The following is a 22,445-nucleotide window of genomic DNA, read 5'->3' on the forward strand; positions in this document are numbered from 1 at the left end:
CTCTGACAGTGGAGGAGAAAGGACAGAAGGAAGTACCTATTTTTCTTAGGAGAAAAAGCAAGATCCTATGTGAAGAAAAACAGCAGAGGAAAGAGAAGAGTTTGAGCAATAAATTACAGAGGCAACTGGGATTTAATTTGTGAATTCAATTAAGTTGGAGAATACAGCTGTTTTCTAAAAAGATAGCAGGACTGAAACTAAAAAAATATACCATAATGAAAGAGACTGTTCCGGTCTCAGAATATGCACCAGAGACACTCCACTGTATGAGAGCAGAAGCAAATATCTGGGAGTTCACAAAGTGGAATCTGCAATGGAAGTGTTTAATTCTAAGTATGTGCTTAAATCTTTGTTGAATCAAGGCCAGACGTAGTTTTAACTAAGTCTTCAGTACACAAAAAAAGAAAACAGCCCATGAAGCCAGAGAGGGAAAGAAGGACTTGCAAGTGAACACATTGACACATGATGCTTTAGCAACACAAAAGTATATGCTGTTTTGCTCACTCAGGTTTTGAGAAATCAGAATCCTTCTCTTTAAGAAAAAGTGACAAAAAGTTTTCTACTTGTTTCACCTGGCACAGTTTACCCAGTCTCTCATCTGTCTGCAGATTTCACTGCAGATCAGTATCAGTCTTCTACTAAATTGTTTCCTATGCATATAAAACAAAAACAAAACCAAAAAAAACACACAACTTGACTGTGTAATATTTTGCACAAAAATGCTGAACAGCCTCTGGAGATGGGGAGGGAGACGGAAGAGGAAGAGAGTTTTCAATTTCTTCCAGTATGCCAAAACCAAATTTCAATGTTCCACAAGGTCCCCATGTACAAGGACCCCATGATCAAGGCCACTAGGAATGGTGATAATCACATCAGCCCAGTGCCTGTGAAGTGAAGGATATAAACCACAAACAGGGTATATGAGCAAACATTTCTTTACCAAAGTGTGTTAAAAGGAAAATGAATCCAAGCAGAAACTGAACTCCATGTTGTAATCAGCCCTTTGTCAACTTGTTTCAGCAGGAGTCCCAGAGCCAGATCCACAGCTGCTACCACAGCTGGAAGCATGAAGCCTCCTGAGAAGCCAGTTGCAGACTCAGATGCTGCTGTTTCCTGTTTATTATTATAGTGTAAGTTTGCATATAATTTACCATGTTCACTGCAGATGTATTTATTTTTATTGGATGTTTGTGCTAAAATGTACATGCCTATCATTTGATGAATTCATAATATTAAGGTTGATCTATTCTGTCTCTTTCCAAAGAAAACCATTTATCAAAAACAGGGAGTCTTTACTGCAGGGAGAGAAAAAAACACAAAGAAGTGAAGGGAGAGAGAAAGGAGATTCCTCCAGAAATACATTCTCCAAGGCAAGTCCAAAATGTGTAAATAAAGCCAAGATCTTTTTTTCACATTTGATTTTAAAACAACCAACCCCCCCCCAAACACCCTCCCCCTCCCTCCCCCCCCAGAAAAATAAAAAATGAAACAATCTCTCCATGTATTTAGTGCCCAGTTATAAGTAATATGTATCCTTTTCACAGTGAATAGTACAGAAAAAAAATTGTTAATATTTTTAAATGCCAAAAACCCACTATTAAATTGTGAACTATGATAAGATAAAATACTGAACTACGTCCTACATAATAGTTACTTCTCTTAAAAGTAACCAAACTGTTACAATAATGAAGGACCACTAAACCATTTAACTTCTCTCTAGTTACCTATGGAGCTATCAGTAACATACTGTCAAGCACATCACATTGTTAGCTTATAATGTCATATTAACATTTCACATCTGATTTACCCTACCCTTTAGGAAGACATGGGGATATTTTTTACTTCCCACAGAGATCCTTCTTTTTTTCTTCCTTTTTTTTTTTAAAGCAGCTCTTTTGGCCTGCTATTAATATTTTTTCTCTGTAGGTACAAAACAATGGCTAAAAGTTGGTAGAAATTTATTCCTCAGGAAAGCCTTCCATAGTGCAATCATCCAGTATGACAAAGTCAGTACAATGGCTCCAAGATCCTTTTTTCAGCTGTTCCCAGTAAGAGAAATTCACTAAATCCCTTATCCCAGCAATCTCTGGCTTCTTAAACTTCTGCAGGGCACTGATTCCAGCTGGCTTAATACTGTGTAACCCTGTAGATTTGTTTACCATTCACATACAAAATCGTGTTCCTTCCAAGTCTATTAAATGCTCATCTACATTTTGTTGTTTCTATAACCCCAACTATAGGCTCACTTATAGTGACATGAAGGTGTTACACTGGTTTTACTATTTAGAAAAGTGGTAATAGTATAAATACAATGTTCTCAAAAATAACTGTGAGAATGCTGAACTTCACAGTGTAGTCTTTACAATGGGCAATCTAAAGCAATGAGAAAACACATGCATTTGAGCCTTAAGTATTCCAGAATAACAGAAAAGAGGAGATCTGAGTTTCTGGCTGTATTTGTGAGGCACATACAGCTTTGAACTGTATGATTTGTGCAAAACCGAATTATTGAGTTTATCTCATGGTATTTCTAATTACATCTAAAAGATCTGCTACTGTAAGGCCATCCAAATATTTCAACTTAAGTTAGCTGGGATGGACTGTAATACAAGAAGAAAAAAAGAACATTGTTGAACTGAATTATAAAAATCTGATTATCTTGATAAACAGGAGTTTTAGATAATCAGGATAATCAGGATAATCTTTATAAACAAAACAGGCTTCACTATTAGTTTCTAAAAACAATTGCTGCAAGTACATTAAAACAAAAAGAATATATTCTTCCACATCTTTCTTTTTCAAAGGAAATCCCAATATCATTAACGCAAGACAAAGATAATTAAAATAAATTCTTTAAGTCTTGATTATATTTTGTTTAATATATATTAGCATCAAAGTGAAACAATAATTATTTCCTATAATTAACAAAAAAGTATGTTGGAACCTGTAAGCTTTATTATAGCATAATATAAAAGGTGGTAGTAGCAGTAATAATAATAATAATAATAATAATAATAATAATAATAATAATAATAATAGTACACAACAAGTGTATCAACCAAGTAAATCAACCACTATTAGAATTATGTACAAACACAGATGTAAGCCAAACAGTGATACATTTCAAAATGCTTTTATGTACTGTGAACTGCACCATACAACTTATTTTTAAAAGGCATAGGATATAAACAAAGGAATTACATAGAGCAGTTCAGAATTAATGTGTGATTGCATGAGCTTTAATTTATGAAGCAGCAGCTTTGTAAGGAAATGACTCTAGAGGTATTCTACAGCAATCATTTGCATCTGTTTTTTTAACACTGAATCTCTAAATATTTGCATGCACATTCACATTTGAACAAATGGCCTTAAAAGGGCTGTTCACATAAACATTTTTCAGGTCTGGGACATAAATACAGCTTTTAATTGCTGACCATGGAGAAGTGTTTTTTTAGTAAAGGAAAAAAAGTACAACCTTTCAGGCTTATATCCCTGGCTCATTTTTTGTTAGGAATAAGGAACTCCTATATAGTATTGAATGTTTCAGAGTGAGATAGTCTGATTTTATGTCATGGTCAGGACCCAAAGCACCATTTTTGGAAAAGAGAGAAAAATACCAGTCCTTACTTCCTTTACTGTTCTATCGTACTAATTGCAATTCATTCCTGTGTTTTTTTTAATTTTGGAATTCATAAACTCAGAAGAATCTAGCTTAATGGCATACATTAATGTGGAAGAAACTAACTTATTCAGAGTTTACTTAACATTTTCTTCATACCTACATTCATGATACACAAGTTAAAGGACAATCCAAGTGACTACTTCCAATTACCATTTCCCACAATTTTTCATCAATATTGGCTGTTAAGACTTAATTTTTAATCACTGAAGTTGTGATATCTTTAACAGTACCTGAATCATGCATTGCAAGGTGCAAATTTAAAACCAGCACTATTTTCTGTCACTTTACATGTAAAACACACATAGTAGTAATTAGCTGACCACACAGTTCATAACTGATTTGGCTGAGTGTCTTCACAGAGTGTGTCCCAGATGTTATTGTAAAGTTTTTATGCATGTATTAAAAAACTCCCAAACTAACTCAAAACGCCAAACAAAAACCAACAGAACCCCGCCCCTTTATGATGCTAATAAATGGTCAAACTTCTAAGACCATATGCAACATTTCAATTCTTCATAAACATTTGAACTGATTTAGTAAACATTTAGAAAACTGAGGACTGTGCTACAGATTTTAAATGTGACAGCTTACAACATAAATTTTTTGGATGATGATGGAGTCAATGTTAGTGCAGCTGTAGTAACAGTAAGACATGCAAAAGCTAAAAGTTTAGTTTCAACTGTTTGAGTGCATTTTTCATAAGATTCAAGTATTGCCAATGATTTATGCCCACTACATAAATTGTAAATTGCCAGTAAAAATAGGAAATACAATTTGAACCCCTTAAAATTATTTTTGGAAGTATTTTTCAACTGCTCAAATAAGGAGTTAGGGCAAGGCACTAAATTATCCATTTCCTGCAAATAAATAACACTTTAAACAATAATAGTGCTTTAGAAAAAAAAAAAAAAACAATCTTGGTATTGAAATGAACACAGATACAGTTTAGGCATATTTTGATTTTTATTACTTTAGTAATTGTAGCAAAATATTTAGCCTACAAAATTTATATTAGAATTTAAAATGTGTAGTCCTGGGATCTTGCTTGAGAAAGGGCTGCAGGTTTTGGTGATGTTTCTTTAAATCAGCCAATGTCTAAAAGGGTAATTAAAAACTAATTCCACCAAGTAAAAATCTTTGTATAGTCAACAGCTTCATCCTGTGATACCTTGCTGCACAAAGCCTATTGTCACATTTCCTCTATTTCTTGTAATTTACACAAAACACAAAGTCCTAATCCTTTGCCTATGCAGAAGTAGAAGGGGATTCACTTGTTCTTATTCCTGATATCAGAGACACTCATCCACAGCCTAGCCTCAGACAGGCCACCTATAGAATGACCAACACCAGATGGACCTAAACTCCTCTGCAGCCAAAAGGATGGATCATCCAGACAGTGTTTCATCTTATCCTATGGCAGGTACTTTTAAAAAGCACATACATTAGACCACAGCAAGAAGGTTGCCTAATTCCCTCTAGTAACTACTAGAAAATTTAGGATGACAAGCTCAGGCTTGTTGTGTGGTCATGTTCAGATGTGCCTCATGCAACAGCTAAAGATGTGACCAAAAACCACAGACTTTAATAGCTAATTCTTTTTTGATTTATTTCTAAGAAAAAGTCACCTGGATTGCACTGAATATTTCTGTGAAATCTGTTTAACTTTTATGTTCTGATTATCTTTTAACTTTTTTCATTGAGAAAGAGAAACACAGCATTTTATTTCATTAAATATAATTAAAAACTCCAGAAGTCTTCCAAATGTACTGCAATATTTGGGAACTAATGAACAACTTTCTCTCAAGTACTAATGAATTCCCTATAGTAGTGCAGGCTGTTCTACCTGAGAAAATCATAGTTTAATTTTCTAGAATTAAGTCTGAAATGTCAGACTGCTTCCATAACCTCCGTCCTCACAAGCACATGAAATGATGTAAACAGATTTACTTGCTTCCTGGATTTGGTACTCAAAACTGATGATTCTTCTTTAAGGGCATTTTTTCATTTTTTTACTAATTGAAAGTTTTAAGTCCACGTTTTAGACCTTTTTTCAATTGCTGGGAGATCTACTATTTAAAAAAAATAAGTCCTTGTGAATCCTCTATTTCCATATTCAGGCTTCTGCTGTTTCTTTTCTGGTTTTCACAATTCTACTCAAGAAAATACACTGGAGCTTTAAAGAAAGTAGTGAAGTAAATGGACACTAAACAATCCCTTTTGATTATTGCTTCTGAGCAATCATTCTGTCTTGATGCTTTCCATAGGCTCTTGTAACTGCAACCCATGAGGACTGCATCTGAATGAGTATGAATAGGGAGGGACGCAAGTCAAAGTATCACAATACTTTGCAATTATTCTCTTTAAAACATATTTGTCTAGAGTCTGATCCATAGTACTATTTTATTTCTCATTAATTACTACTTTGACTCCTCAAAATCTTCCCAGGATGGATTTTTTAAAATCCAATTGTATGGAGTTAACCAGTTCTCTTTTATCTTCTAATGTAGTGTTCAAAACATTCTTTCCAACATTTTCATATACTGAAATCCATATTTAGTGGATACTGATAATGAATTATTGCCTCAGAAAAGGCTTTTTGTTATGAAACAAGGCTTCATATTCTGCAGTATAGATTCTCAGCATGTTTTTTAGCAGATTGGCTACTTTTTAATTGAGTTATATTAGATTACCTGGAAAAATATCAGCAATTCTCTTCAACTTTTGGATTTGTCAAAGTGTGTCATTCATAGTCCATCATCTCATCTCTTATGCCTCAACTTCTATTTTTTACTGGACAAATTAATATGCAAACTAATATAATGTGATGGAGATACAAGTAACATTCACATAAATGTAGCTTCAATATATGTATCTTCTCTATTTGGATCCTTTACATCACTACAATCCCACTGATGCCAAATTATTTTTTGCCTTTTCTTTTATGTACCTTTTATACAACTTTAATGTATCCTCAGTATTCTTGGCATGCATACTTGTAATTCCTTAAGTCTAATAATTTATCATAGTCCTAGTATTTTGTTAGGCCAAGACACCAAGCATCCTAAAGGCTCATAGTAGGAGGCCAGAAAACCCTGTGTTATCTTGGCAAACCCAGATCCCAAACCTAGTAACTCTCTAGAACACATCCTGTAAACTAAAGATTTGTCCCATCCAGGGGGGGAATTTCACAAATGGGGAATATCACAACATTCATCCAGGTCTCCCATTGGGACATCCTTGTTAGATATGCTAATTTGCAAAAAACTGTCCACTGATTTATTGTGTGTGTTTGCATTGTGGCACATTCCACCTTGGTGAAGTGGTGCACCAATAAGGAAGGATCCTTATTAAAATACCAAGGTAAAACCCCTTATCCCTTAACTATGTCTGGCTCTCAATTTTCTAAGACCAGGAAAAGGCATCACCACAAATAATCACCAAAATTAAATTATTCTGTTAATGGCTATTTGACTCTGAATGATGCACTTTTCCTGTAAGCCTCAGCAAGAAAGCTGGAGTGCACTTACATGATTTTCATTCACAACTTTGAATCTGCTCACTTTGTAGCATATCTAATATTAAGCATTTCCCTGTTGAAGTATTCTGTAACATACTGGACCTGGCATGACAGACTCAATCAAATTTTCCTGCATATACTGTACGAAGTTTATCTTATGTTTGCATATTGCACTGAAACTAGAGATAGCTCTACTGGATATACAAAGTAAGCACTTTCAAAATATAATCTGATTGTATTTTCCCTGAGTTCAATTATATCCTTTTTCTTCATCTCTGTACTGTTTGCTTCACCACCTGGTTCTTGATATTCCTCCCTTTTATCTCTTTGCCTTGTTTTTGTTCTTTAAATTATTACTTTTTTTGCTGTGTTGTTCTTCTGTTTTAGCTTTTCTGCCTCCTTTCTCTCTCTTCTTTTTTTTTTTCCTTTTATTCTCTTTCTTTTTCTGTGTGAAGAAAAATAAAAGCCACATGGTTTGTCAGAGAGTAGATAATAAATGTTTGGGAATGTTATAGAATCCTGTCATAGGAACAGCTACTTCCATCACATCAGGGTATTGGTGCCATAGTAATTGCTTCTGGTATGTCACAAATGCAATAGACAGAATCTGGGGAGGGGAAAGCACCATGCTGCCACTTTTTTAAATGTATGAAAACTAGTGCACAGAAGATAAGTTAATATTTTAAGCAGAAAATCAATCTACACTATACCACAGGGGCTCCTTCATCACCTACAATTTACATCTTATGGATAAGTTGCAAAGTCCTTTTTTTGACATCCTCCATAATTATCCAAAAACGTCTACAATACATAGGCTTTGAGGATGGTCAGTTGCCTATATTGTACCATTTAGTCAAATTTTTAGTAAAACACAGGAATATAAAACAGAAAATATCTCCTGACATGCCTAGACATCTGAAAAAACCAGAAAACAGAAGTTTAGTGTGAAAGTGTTCACAAGTGGATAAGATTTGTTGTTATACACTTGCTGTTTTGTCTGAATTCCCTTAACCACCCTTGTCTGGGACCTAAAGTTCAGGCATCTCTGAGCTTAATCCTCCTGGGGAATTCAATTTGCTAGTTATGTTCTCAGCTCAGAATTCAGAATTTTAGAAAAAATGTGATGAACAGTGGTGGCAGACAGCTTTTAAATAACAGATCTCTTATAGGAAAAGTGTCTGAGGGAAGCAAATAATGACTCTACTGGTAGATTAGCAACTGGAAAAAGTATTTAAACTCTGGTACAAGTTACTATTTTTTAATTCAGTGAACATCCCTACCTCTCTATTCAGTGATTTTCCTCCTGAAATATACCCAGGCTAAGGAAAAGGAATCAGAGCATTTATGAGCTATCTTTGGTTGGCCCTTGTGTGCATCTGAAAATCATAGAAACAGAATATAGTTTGGATTGAAAGGGGCCTTTAAGATCACCTAGTTCCAACACCTCTGAAATGGGCAGGGACACATCCTTCCAATAGATCAGGTTGCTCAGAGTTCCATCCAACCTGGCCTTGAACAACACCTCCAGGGATGCAGCATCCACATCTTCTCTGGGCAACCTGTGCCAGTGCCTCAAGATACTCCCAGTAAAGAATGTCTTCCAAGTATCTTATTGAAACTTACTCTTTCATCCTGAAGCTTTTCCTCCTTGTCCTGTCATTACAGTTCCTGATGAAGAGTCCCTCTCTGGCTTCCCTGCAGCCCCCCTTGACCCCTATGAGGTCTCCACAAAACCTTCTCTTCCCCAGGGTGAAGAGAGTCAACTTTCTCAGCCTGACCTTGTTAGTGATATGCTCCAGTGCCTCTGCTGGACTTGCTCCAACAGTTCTATGTCCTTGGTATGCTGGGGAACCACAACTCTATGCAGCACTCTGGATGGCATCTCATCAAAGCAGAGTAGAGGGGCAGAACCCCCTCCCTTGCCCTGCTGGCCATGCTGCTTTTGATGCAGCCAGGACACTACTGGCTTTCAGGGCTGGGAGCACACTGCTGGCTCAGGCTGAGCTTTTTGCCAACCAAAACCCACAAATCCTTGGGTTGGACAAGATGATCTCCAGAGCTCTCTCTCAACCTAAACCATACTGCTGTTCTGTGATCCTCTGGGGCACAGTTATAACTAGAAGTCAGATTTCCCTTTCTCCAGACAAATGCCCAAACATTCACAAACTGTTGTGAAAAAACGTGTGCAGTAGCATCACCTCATCACTATTTCTAGAGCAAAGAGAAAAACCAGTATTTATTCCCAGACTGGTTTTCACATACGTAGTCTGTGAGGTATCTACCTCTTTCTATTTTCAAGTCCAGGTATTTTCTGAACATGATGTAGTTTACACTACTAGTAATCCTCAAGGAATCCCACTGCTGAGTTTCTCCTTGAATCTATGTGAGCCCTTCTGCATTCACAAGGACCTTCACAAATAATCTTAGGTAAGTAGTTCTTACCTGTGATGCAAAGAAAATGGAAATGAAAATCTATACTGTTCATCAGTGAGTACCATTAGGATAATTTTAAGTTGAAAAATAAATGCTGGGTAATTCTCGAGTTTCATGCACTGGAGACTCAAAAATTTCAATGCCTGGGTTATAAGGATAACTTATATACAGAACAAGTTTTTTCTTAGGAGTAAATTTGTTTTCTCACTTTTATACCTTAATGTTGCAAAGTATGTAGCGATATATTATGAATTCTATAAAAAAATAAAAATTTGTATTGCATTTTTTTAAGGTGCTAGTGTTACAAATTCTCAACAGCACAAAAGAAATTTTATTCTGCCATCTGTGACAGTAAAAACTAATTTTTATAATAAAACCTCATAAATACTCCCTTTATTTTTTATTTTCCACAGCAAAAGAGTTACCATCAGTAGTTAAAAATGCAAAAATAACTAAATATATTCAATCCTAAAAATAAAAATCACAGTAAAGATTATTATTACAATTCATCTATAATGTACAAATTTGGTAATGAACTTTTCTACTGGTACCAAATAACCCCTGTAACAATGACTCCAGTATCTCTGTATTACTTTAGAATCTGTATATTTACCCACGCACTGGAATATTCATATTCCTTGCAGATTTAGTGACTTCTTCAAACCTCTCTATGCTTTCTTCAATTGAACAATTAATATTCATTTTGCTAAAAGATTCAGATGCTGCGCCAAATACCGAGACTTCTGTAGCTCCTGCTGCAATCTAAAAAACACATTTCAAGAAAACAGAATCATAATACTATATTAAAGTATTAGATTGAGCATTTAATTCTGTACAGCATTCTAAAATTTTAAAGTATATTAAGTATATCATCCGTATCTAAAATCTAACTTTAATTCCAATTTTTTTAAGCTATAACATACAAACAGATTGAATTAAATATTGAGATCATTCATTATGGCATATTTCTGCCTCTTCTTAGAAATTAGTTAAACATGTTTTTAAAGTGATGAATGATAAAGGGAATAAGATGTAGGAATTCTCATGGACCAGCTATACAAAATAATTTTTTAATACTTGTATATATCTTTTTAGAAAAGGAAAAGATCATACAACAACTATCACACTGTCTGTTCCTCCTGAATACCAAAGTCACTCTCATGCTTGGGAAAGCTTTCTGTGCACGTATGCCTAGAGCAGGAACAATAACCAACAGGGATTTCTTTGTTAGAGCCAGCTCTAGGATCAAGGGCTCCATTGGTCTTGGTGTCACAGTCGATAAGGACAATATGGAAAATGTGTACATGAGAGTCTGCTGAGAGAAATCTTAGCAAACACCAGTCTAGAAAATGTGTAAATGTGGTGACTTCACTGAAGGTGCAACTAGCCTGAGCTTGTATTCAGTACCTCAGTAAATCAACTAACATGAGGCAAACTACAAGGCTGAAAGCCAGCTGATAGGAGAAGAAAACATTTTAGCTTAATAGTTAGAATAGTTAACTAACTCTCACTCTCCAGTAAGAATAATACTCTTGTTCAATAAAAAAGTATGGAGCTTTTGCCCTTACTCTATGCTTCTGCAGGATAATGTCTAAAATTCAGCAACCCATACAGGGACAAATATTCTTTCAGAGGGAAAAAGCCAACAGCAAGGAAGAATGTAGAAATCATCTGCAAATATTTTTTATTGTTTTCCCTTCATTATATCATTAAATACAGCACAGAGATAAAACACCATTAGTTAAACTCATACAAGCTACCACTGAGACAAAGTTGCAGCACTATACTCTGACTGTTGACAGCTAAGTCAACTATGCACAGGATTCTGTTTCAACAGATATTTCAGTAGAGGAACTGAATGACAAACTAGACCACAAATGTCCACCAAGCATTATACTTTCCAAATACAACCTGTCCTACATCAGGACAAAAGCATAAGCACTAAAAATTTTCAAAAAACAAAAGAAGTTGTAAAGATTAGACTAACAATGTGTATATTTTAAGAAGATTGAACCGCTTCATTTTCACTCCTTTACACACTTCAAGTCTGTGATTTTTTCTATTTTGGAAATTTTGACTATTTTGGAAGAACTGAAATAATTTAAACTTTCAAATCCAACCAAAATGAAATCCAGAATTGCTATAAAGCTTTTTCATTTAAATGAATCATTCCTCATTGTTCTTCAGTGTTTTCCACCAAGACACTCTTCAGAAACTTTTCTAGGGCCAACAGGTAAAAGAGAAAGAACTGTCTTGCCCTTTATATACAAGGAACTTACAAAGTTCCTGGTCAGTGCCTCCACTAAATTATGAACTTAACATCACTCTGTGAATTTCCCATTTTTCATAAAGAAAATTGGGAGTTTTCAGTGAAAAAAACTATAGCTTATTTCTGACATTAAATAGATAGATTCTGGTACTGAACTGAAAGTGTCTGAAACATAAAAGAGGTAAATGTGGACAACACCTATGAAAGCACTCACAGCAGAATGAAAACCTTGAAGATTAGGTGTGAGAACGGGATATTGGACTCCAGGATGCCGTTCAATGCCCCTCATTACTTCTTTGTGATCTGCCATCTAAAATAAATAAATAAATGAATAAATTGTATTGATCAGCAGTTATTTTCTGATTTTATATAGCTAAATAGAAATTGGTTTAGACTGTGTTTTTGCCTTCATTACTTTTACAGTTCACATGAAAAGTCTAACAACAAGGGGGTTAAACTGATTTTGTAGAAATACTCTTTTGTAATTTCTTAACTATTTGTGTTGTAATTTTTTTTAGATCTATGTGAATATAGAACTGGGGCTAAGACTTCAACAGTGTTCCTTTGTGCATATCTGTAAAAATATAATTTGCATCATAAACTGACAGACTTACAATCATGCTGTTCATGAAGTGTTACAGCAACTTGAACTTTGCTTCACTGCCCTTAAGAGGTGGAATTAACAGAATAACTGAGATTTAAGAAACATAGAAATCTTTAAAACTTCAGCACTCTGATAAATGCAACTTGACAATGTTAAGCATAACTGAACTTGAATTACTCAACACAATAATCAGAACATTTCAAGACTAAACACATCTATTCTTAAAGAGACAGCAAAATCCAGATGTCCGCATAGTGGAATGTTTTAATATATTCACAAGTTTCTTTCTGAAACTTCTTTGTTGTAGCAAAGATCAGAGTACTTTTTTTCCTTAGTCTTCCTTCACAAAAGAAAAGCTGCCTTTTTAAGATACTCTTACATATGTAGTCATACATTCAAGATTAAATATACTCCTTGTACTGATGAAGATGAATGAATAATAATAAAAGGCAGATTCTTTAGAGAAACACATTTTCTTAAAATAAGTGGGTTGAAAACAAATATTTTTCAATGGTGTGCACACCTGAAAACAATACAAAATAAAACATATCCCTCTTATTTAATGTCTTAAAGATTCTGAGTTTTAAAAAAAGAATAGTGCACATTAAATGCTTTTTAAATGAGTTCTCCTAAAAGCAAATCTCTCAAGCAAACACTGTTAAATTGGATTTCTGTTTTTTTCCACACTGGTGAAAAGTATTTTGAGAAGTACCATGTAAAAAGATATATGAACTACAAAGCTTTCATTACTCCTTACTTTCAGCAGATGCCTTCTTGATAGCTATGCAGTACCACAATTCTAAATACATGGTATTAAATTATACCACACTATTAACTAAGAATACTGCTTGTAGCCTGGAATCTTCCTGTCACCAGCTTCCTTCTGTGAAAATGAATGGATTACAAATATCAGAAAAAACTATGTATTCCTCTTCAAATATAAGCCAAATATGTATCTATAAGGAAGTGGATAAATGGCACAAAAGGTGTTCTATAGCCAGACACAACTCTTTTCTTATCATGAAATAAGTGAAAAAACAAAACTTTTTGTATTTGCTTCTATGTGAAGTAAATTGGTCTGATAACCTCACAAAAAACCTCTGTCAACACCTTAGTTATTTAAGAACAATTTTTCATTCCTTAATTTAATGTAAGTAGTAGCTACATTTCTCAGGGCAAAGAAAGAATGTCTGAAACCAAATGATAAATTGAATGGCAAATGCTGGAACTAAATTCACTCTCCACAATTATAGCCTGTCTTAAAATATACTGGAAAACCAAAATGACACTTTTTCAACCAGCATAAACCTGCCAGATCCAAATAATATTATAAATATTAAATCTGTCCCATTGCTATTTTTTCTGTAAGTAAAATCCCATCTTTGCGCGTATTGCATGTTATAAGATTTTAAATTGTAATAAAATACTTCTTTTCCCAATTTCTTTAAAAATAAGCTTCCTAATAGTAGATATTTATAATTTTTGGCTATTTATGTTATAGGTGTGGGATCCTGTTTTATATGGCACCTTGCTACTGTGGAAATTTTTCTTTTAGATTTTTCAGTAAAAAAATATCTTTGCCAAAAACAACAGTGGATGGGAAACCATAAAAATTTAAAATACTGAAACAGAAATAAGTGAATGAGTGATCTAAACATAACTGTAAATACTATTCCCATGACCTATGAAAAAGAGAAAGAAGAAGCAAAGTCAAGACTGCACTGTCAAAGCAACACAATCCTATCTTTTAAATTAAAAAAAAATTAAACACTAATAAAGCCATTAAAACAAAGTATTCAGTGAATGAATTTGAGATAAGAAGGGATTGCTAATTTTTTTCTAAACTGACAAACCTCTGCTAAATTTGGTACTCGCAATGGCTCACAGGAAAAGGAAATAATTAAACAAGAAAGGAAGAAATACACTTTTGCTTTAGACATTTTCTTCTAACATTTGACAATGTTATTATTCTCTGTTGCAGTAACTGACAAAGTGTGATGGCACTTAGAAAAACTTAACCTATTCCCTTTTAGCAGACAAGAGACCATTGCCCCTGCATTGATGCCAAAGAAATTCTGCATTGTCACTATTCTCTTCACCTTTCCTACTACCCTTCTTCTAGACTCTTTGGTGACCCTGAGAACACTGAAATAAAGCAAAGGAGTCCCTCAGAGTGCTGTACAATTTGCTTTGTTAACTCTTGAATAAGCATGGCTGTACTAGGTTTTTCTCAAGAGAAAAGCCTAGAATACAGTCCAGGCCCAGGGTGTATTCTCAGTTTAAAATGACAAATTTTATGTACATTTTGTCAGATGTGCAACATGCAAGAGACATAGTTAAAACTAAAGTATTTTCTCAAATTCATTAATTTCTTGTTAATTAATGTAAATTTGTTAATATTTGTAAATAACTTGTTATTTGTAAATAACTTTTATGCTCCTTGTCAAATATAAAGCATTCAAATGCTTCTATGCAAACAAGTGGCAATTTCCTGAAAAATAGTTTAAATTGTATAGACAAGTACTGACTTATTTCCATGTTTGCAGAAAATAATTAATTTGCACAAACAGGCGCTAAATACTAATCTTCAGGACTGAGCCTGAATTTGCAGCATTAAATCTCAAATGGAAATGTGACACTGTAATGCCAATGAAGTTTTGCTGCCAATTCCAGAAAGGCTAGGTTTCTGCTGAATTCTAACAAATGTAAAAATTAATTCTGGAAAAATAATAAGCAAATTTTTATGATTCATCAAAATTTAAGTGAAGTTCCTGATAGAGTGTTAGAACTCCACAATAAGTAAGATGCCTAACTACTACTACTACATATACAGAAGTCCCAAATTTAGATCTTCCAAACACATTTGCCAATGTGGAAAATTACATTTCATTTAGAGAAAAAGAAAATAACATATACCACTTTTCTTTTTTACATCAATGACTACTAGTTTTAGTAAAGTAGAAAAGAAGTAGGAACAACATTATATTATATTAATGATGTGTCACCATTACATATTGAATGTTATATAAATAAATGGAATGGTATTTAAATTTAAATAGTTGTGAATAGAGCTGATTTTACATACCTGAGGCACCCATTTGGATGAAACAAAACTGGTCACTTCTATTGCAGGCAGGCCTGTTTTGGAAAGCTGGTTGATTAACTCAATTTTTATATCAGTTGGGACTATCACCTATAGATATAGAGACATATTTTAGCCAAGTATTTTATACATAAGAAACCTTTTTAAGTGAAATGTTCCCTGTATATAAGCAATACTTTTTTATAAAATAATGAACTATTCTTACACATTTTACCATAACTCTTCTGTTTCCTGACAGTAGGAAGCATAAGGAAGGTATAAGGAAGGTACTAGGCAGTATACATGATCATACTCCATTTTCTGCCCATCACAAAAGGAAGCACTTCTGTGTAACTGGTTATAGATCTGGCCTCATTATTAGTTATTAATTGAACACCAAACTAGAAAGAACTAAAAAGGAAATACTAACAGTGTGACCAGTGAAAAATGGGAGGAAAAAAGCTCCATGGCTGCGGCAGAGTAACTCGATTGTGCTAACAGCACTAACATTTCTGGTATCAGTAACAATGACACATGTGAGCTTATCCTCCTGTTTGTGGAAATAGATGACTGTTTCTATACATGTACGCTAAAATCTCTTTCAATCTTCTTCCATGCTTCCCTACCACCCTTCAGGCAAATAATGCTATCAAAAGAGTAATATTTTTCTGCCATGTCTCTTCAGCAGGAAACATGATAAAACCGATTTTACTATTCCTTCTACATTAGCACTTGAAGCAGAAACACAAGTTGCAAAGATAGTCAGTGTTTCATAGTGTTTGCCAATTATCTCATGACAGAATGTTATTGACTGACAAGACAAATTCCAGTAAAATGAAATGTTGAGTAACAGAAAGGCTAGTTAGCCAAGTGTAGAAAGAAATTATATGATCTAAAAGCTGAGTAAATAGGAATACACTTTCATTCTAAATATAAAGGTAAGTTATCAATATGAAAATAGATATATTTAATAATACAAAATGAAAGAAACATAATTAGCAGGATGTAAATGCTCTACTTAATGAAAACAACACTAAAACCCATGTTAGCACACACACACACACAAAACAAAAGTTACCTTCTCATTTTGTAATCCATCCCTTGGTCCAACTTCTACAATCTTTATGTACTCAGGCAGTCCAGATGCTTGAGGTTCCTGAAATAAAAATCAATACTGAAAAATAAACCAATTAAGATCAACACCAAGATAAAAATATACAGATTGTACTTGTCATTTCATATGATTCTGGGTATAAAGTCATATTGTCAACATTAAGTTTGCTCAGCACATTTAAAAATCTGTGAGAACATGTTCCACACCTTGACCTAAGGAATAAAAGTTAAAAACAGAAGTTAGTGAATGTTCCACTGCTCCTTTGAGGTCACGAAGGTTTATTAAAAAATGTATATAGAACCATAAATGAACATTGAGTTTTACAGTGAGAAATATTTCCATTTCAAAAATATTTCCAATGAACAATCCAGCCCTCCAAACTTATAACTGAATGTTCTCAATTTAACTTAACAGGTACTTCTCTGTAAACGTTTGCAAGACCTGGCTATAAATCTGAAAAGAACATAGCGGTCAAGAAATGTTAAAGAGATTATTAATGAAAAATGAAAATTACTTCTCTGACTGAAGAGGAAAGTTTTAAAAAAGGATTTAAAGGCAAAAGGAAAGCCTCTAGTAGATAAGAAGGAGAATTTTTCAGGTGTAAGAGCAGCTTTGGAAAGGCAGGAAGCTGACAAGGACAGGAGGGAAGGAAGGCAGCAGTAAGGTCAAAGGGCTAAGGAGAGCATGGGGAACTGGAGGGGGAGGAAGGAGAAATGAGAACAGGAAAGCAGGTGAAGGGAAATGAAACTTCCTTTTTTATTATTTAGCTGCTCTGTGATTGAATCAAGTTGACATGTGTGGCAGTTAACGTAAACTGGGCCTATGAGCCCTGGAACAGTTCAGAGCAGTTGGCTGGATTGAACCAAAAATTGTGTGCCCTTAAAAACACACCCCAAGGCCAATTTGGGGCATGCTGTCCATGCTCAGGAGAGGACAGGAGAGATACAGGCAGCTTTGCCAGGAGCTCTGGAAATACCCTGTTTTCTGTATTGCACTGAGGACAGAAGCCAAACCAGTTCTCCATTCCAGTGCTGAAAGCCTGAGCTGGGATCAGCACGAGCTACCTGCAGGACAGCTGCTCCAATCCCCACCACTTCTCCCAGGAGTTTAACGCCACTGGAAGGGTGACACTGTCAGCACAGGGGGACAGCTGCTGCCCGTGGGAGTAACAGCTGCCCCAGACTGGAGACGCTCTGTAAATACAGCTGCTAATCTCACAACATCCACAAACAAAGGAAAACCCCATATTTTATTTTTCCCTGAGTAGTATCATCGGAGTTGTTTAAACCAAACAGCTGCTAATTTCTCTTCAGTAATGGAAAATGAGCATGCCAATGAGCACCCTTGGTTTCTCCCTGCATTCTTGCTGCCTGTGGGCAGTTCTCTGCAGGACTTGCCAAAATACAATAAATATATTTCAGACCATTTACTGTGTATTTATCTGAGCCCAGTAAAAAGAATAGGAAACAGCTGTATAGCATCTATTTGATCACATGGAACATCTGGTAAGTTGAAACTCTGTCAGGCCCTGCTAAGCCCACACTCACTGACAGTATAAACCTACTTAAATGTGAAGGTAAAACCTTCACATCTGCTGCATATTGTTCCTCTTAAGTTATTTTCACAAATATGGCACTGCTTCAGCACTACAGGCATAAATCTGGGTTATTTCATGATTATCAGATCCTTCTTGTTGCAAGACAAATGCCACAGCTGTGTTATGAGTGAAGCTGTGACTGGAAAATAAAAAGAGAGCTAAAATAGATTATGTGAACCAAAGCATAATTTAGAGCATGAAAAATGTCCATAAAACTTTGAGAGCAAAAAGCGTTCATTTTCTAGGCCAAATCTTGTAAATCCTATTTAGTGCCTACTGTGGCAAAAATTTGTGGAAATCCAGAGCTGTACTTGTCTTTTCAGATCAGTTCACATAGCCCCATCAGGTGATGTCCGCAGCCCTTGGAGTTCACAGGGGTCAGAAGTTTGGAGGGGGTATTGCAGAAAGCCATTCAAGTACTGGTTTTTATTTTCTATCCGTGATATTACAGATGCACAATCTCTTTGAACCACAGTCCAGGCCTCTCAGCCCATGATTTTCTCTACAACCTCACTGTTCACTAGTCAATCTCAACTTGAATTCACTGTTCATGGAGTGAGAACAACACTGAGAACCACATAGGGAATGACTCCCACATACTGGAAACTCAAGGCAGTACTATAAACAAATCTGTACATTCTTCAAGCTGATGAACTAACAGCTTAGAGTAAACTTCTTGGCTCTGAGTCCAGAGGAGTCTTGCTTTGCATCGTATTTCATCTAATTTTATTTCTGGTATATTGATCGCTCCTATCTTCAACGTCACTCAGTTTCTCCAGTATGGCATCCAGTGTTGTACTGAAAATGTCTCCTGTCCTACAATTATCAGCAGATATTAGCACCTTCATACTTTCCTGTGAAATCTTTTGGACTATCATTACCTTATTTTAGTACTAACATGTATTATCTAAAAAAAAATTAAAAAAAAATTAGAGTAGCGCTATAGAAGAAAGATGCTAAGAAGAAAGGAATTCCATCAGCAATGTCATTCCAGTCTAATAAATCTGCTTTCAACATTATCTCCTATTTCCTCCTCAGCCAGTTTCTTATTCAGCTCACACATTCTGTTCTGATCATCCTTCTCCCCAGCATAACTAGTAATTTCTCCTATGCTGCATTGCTGAAGCTCAGATAACAAGCAAGTCAAAGACAGGCAGAATACTTAGGTTCAGGTCCCTGTATACTATTTATACACTTTACAGTCCCTTTCTGCTGGATAGAACACAGAAACAAATTGGAATAATATATAAATAAGAGTATGTGTACCATCTTCTGCTAAAGTGACTCTAGCATTTTTCTATGCTGTGGCCCAAGATGAATCCAAGGAGTAACGGAATCTCACCTGTCCTGTGAATGAATACTGTAACTAGCTGTTGGGACATTCTTCCAAGAGAGAAAGAAATATGTACTTGGCAAAGCTGTTGGGAAGAAAAAGGAGACTCCACTTTCTAGGAAGTTTTCCGATCACAGTGCCATGCTTGCAGGACATTACTTAAATAACATCTAAAGAAATCACCCGAGCCACGAGTCATATTCTGTGCCAGGCTCAATGCCATCTGCACCCACGAGTCAAGCTTCAAGTGCACAGAACACACTGAAGTCTCTAAGAACTTAGGCAGAGTTTAAACATTTCTCTGTTTACTACCTGGATGGCATCAGACCTCAACCAGGACTTGGGCTTCATGAATTGAAGGACTCATTTCCCCAAACTCTGACTGTAGCATTTCAAATGTACACCACACCCTTGGGTAAAAGGAATGACTTTCAGAACCAACGAGACCAACTTAGAGCATTTCAACATCTTTAAGTATGGCATTAAATGCCCTACAGATAATAATTAGAAAATAGAAATAAATAGAAAAATGCAAACCATTTGCTTTCATAGTTTAAATGAATGAGAAATTGTGAACTTTGCAGAAATACAAAAGTTCCAATTTTAGTACCACTAAACATGTCAGGTATACAATTTTGTTTCAGAAAAAATATTTACTAGATTGAACTATATGAACGATTTTTATGTAACAATATATGAAAAGCAGTAATGGCAAATACTTAGGGGCGACTGCTTATTGAATAATACAGGGTCTCTGTTAAAAAGTAATGACCACCAAAATATCATGTTTTAAATATCAAAAAGGAAATAGCTGACATAAAAGACTAAGAGCCTGGAAAATTTGTTTTTCCATGTATCAAGCCTTGCCAAGGGAGCACAAAAAGCATATAAAACCACAAAAAATTGCCTCTCTCAAAACAGAATGCAGCCAAAGAGTATTTTTAAAAGAAACAGAAAAAGGAAAACCAAACCATTTAGCTTGAGACACTGAATGCCGAATTTCTGTATGGAAACATTTTCTCTCAGCTATAAATAGCTGCAAATTTAGGTTCATTACAGAAAACCCTAGTAACTTTTAATTAAAGCAGTATAATCTCCCTAATGTAACAATAAATGTAAAAAGATTAAATAAACACACTTTTTTAAGCTCTGTCACTACTTCACTACTTCTACTTAAGGCGCTGAGGTTCTTTTAGCCTTCTAATTTTTATTCCATGAAGGTCATTCCTAAAATTACCCAGAGCTTCTCAAAGGCAACTGAAAAACACAAAAGTAAGAGAGAAGGATCTGGAAGTTCAGGTCTTTTCAATCCTTCTAAGATAAAGCTCTGCTTTCCTTTTCCACAAGGTGGTGTTCTGGCACAGAGGACAACTGAACAATGGTAGGTCCATCCTGTACAAAGAATTACTCAGGAAATCAGTTTTCAACAAGAATCAGCAGGGAGGTGGCATCGTAACTCCATAGTGTATACCTGCAGTGACATGGAAAAATGCCCAAAACCCGGGAGAAGGCTCTAAGATAAATAATATGATTGCTGGAAGCGGAACAAAGAAAACTGGTCAATCTTCTGAACACATAGATGTCTCTAAACTTTACAAGACATAGAGGAAATAAACAGGAAGAAATTAAAATTCTTGTTCACATAGTTCACACTATTAGAAGGCAGATATAAAACATATTAATTCCCAGCTTAACTAGAGAAAAATTGGAGAAGATTCAAAAAACAGTGGGACACACCTGAGGAATATCCCTCAGTAAAGATAAACCGAGTATTCATTCTAGAACTTCTGCTGCATGCTGCTGACATGGCTACTGGGAGAAGAGTAGCCATGAATGGACCAGGCAAAAACCTTCAACCCCTAAGAATCTTTCATCACGTGAAATTTTCCTATTATATCACTCCACATTCATGACCTGAATGTTAACACAGACATGCCAAAACCAAAGCAGCTACAGAAGAGTATAAAATTCCACTGAAATCCCAGAAGAATCTCAATAAAAGCAATGCATAAGATAACACTTAGGACTCTCCAAATTGTTTCTGATGCTGACTAAGTAAGAAAATAAAATGACAAAACTGATCCTGGCCTATAAACTAGGATGTCATAGATAAAACAGTAGCCTGACACTTAATGAGTAGAAATATTGGGCCTTTCTACTTCAAAAAACAACTCAATCAACTAGAGATTGTCCACTGGATGGCAAAATATAAAATGCAAGTAAATCATTACAGAATAAAATTAATTAAGTGCAGAGTTAACTCACCCGGAATAAACCAAATAATTGTTGAGGTCAGAAGGTTTGTTTGAGCTTTTGAAAGAGCAGTGATTTACATATATCAGGAGATTGTCTGAACAGGGAGAGAATTCACTGTAAGGATTTCTATGGTAAAATTATAGCCCTAATATTTCTACTGTAATTTACATTAACTATTAAATTCCAATATAATCTACTAGTATACTACTTCTTATTGTTGCAGGGTTGTTTACAAAACAAGTAAGAAATATGATTTTAAGTAAAAATTAATTTAACTGAATTATGAGACTTATGCTCACATTGCTGGAGTGGCCAGTTGTTTGATCCAATCCTGTTTACAAAGATTATTTTAATGGTAAAGGCAAAAGTGATAAAGTACAAATAATATTAACTAATAAATAAAGAAAAAACTATTACTTTTATTTAGAAAATGGAAATTAAGATTTGGGAAAAAAGAATTCTGTCAAGTATTCTGATGAGCTGGCAAATCAAAAGGCAACAAATGACATTACTAAGGAATGCCCAAAAGACTGAAAAAAACCCAGTTGCTATGTTAAG

General features: G+C 34.9%; 1 protein-coding gene across 6 annotated transcripts in view; it reads right to left on the minus strand.

Moving 5' to 3' along the window:
• HMGCLL1 (3-hydroxy-3-methylglutaryl-CoA lyase like 1) overlaps positions 1-22,445 on the minus strand; it is a 74,720-nt gene that overhangs the window by 37,252 nt on the left and 15,023 nt on the right. For 2 of the 6 annotated variants that reach the window (XM_064412220.1, XM_064412223.1), the window contains exons 2-5: positions 16,666-16,743; positions 15,591-15,698; positions 12,116-12,211; positions 10,246-10,394 (exon numbers count right to left, since the gene is read on the minus strand). In XM_064412220.1, coding sequence (XP_064268290.1) covers positions 10,246-10,394; positions 12,116-12,211; positions 15,591-15,698; positions 16,666-16,743 — 431 coding nt within the window. Of the gene's footprint in view, positions 1-10,245; positions 10,395-12,115; positions 12,212-12,515; positions 12,889-13,262; positions 13,392-15,590; positions 15,699-16,665; positions 16,744-22,445 lie in introns of those variants that run through there. The other 4 variants (XM_064412221.1, XM_064412224.1, XM_064412225.1 and 1 more) reach the window with 4 other exon arrangements.

The sequence above is a fragment of the Passer domesticus genome, chromosome 3 (assembly GCF_036417665.1).
Source record: "Passer domesticus isolate bPasDom1 chromosome 3, bPasDom1.hap1, whole genome shotgun sequence".
NCBI classification, from domain to species: Eukaryota; Metazoa; Chordata; class Aves; order Passeriformes; family Passeridae; genus Passer; species Passer domesticus.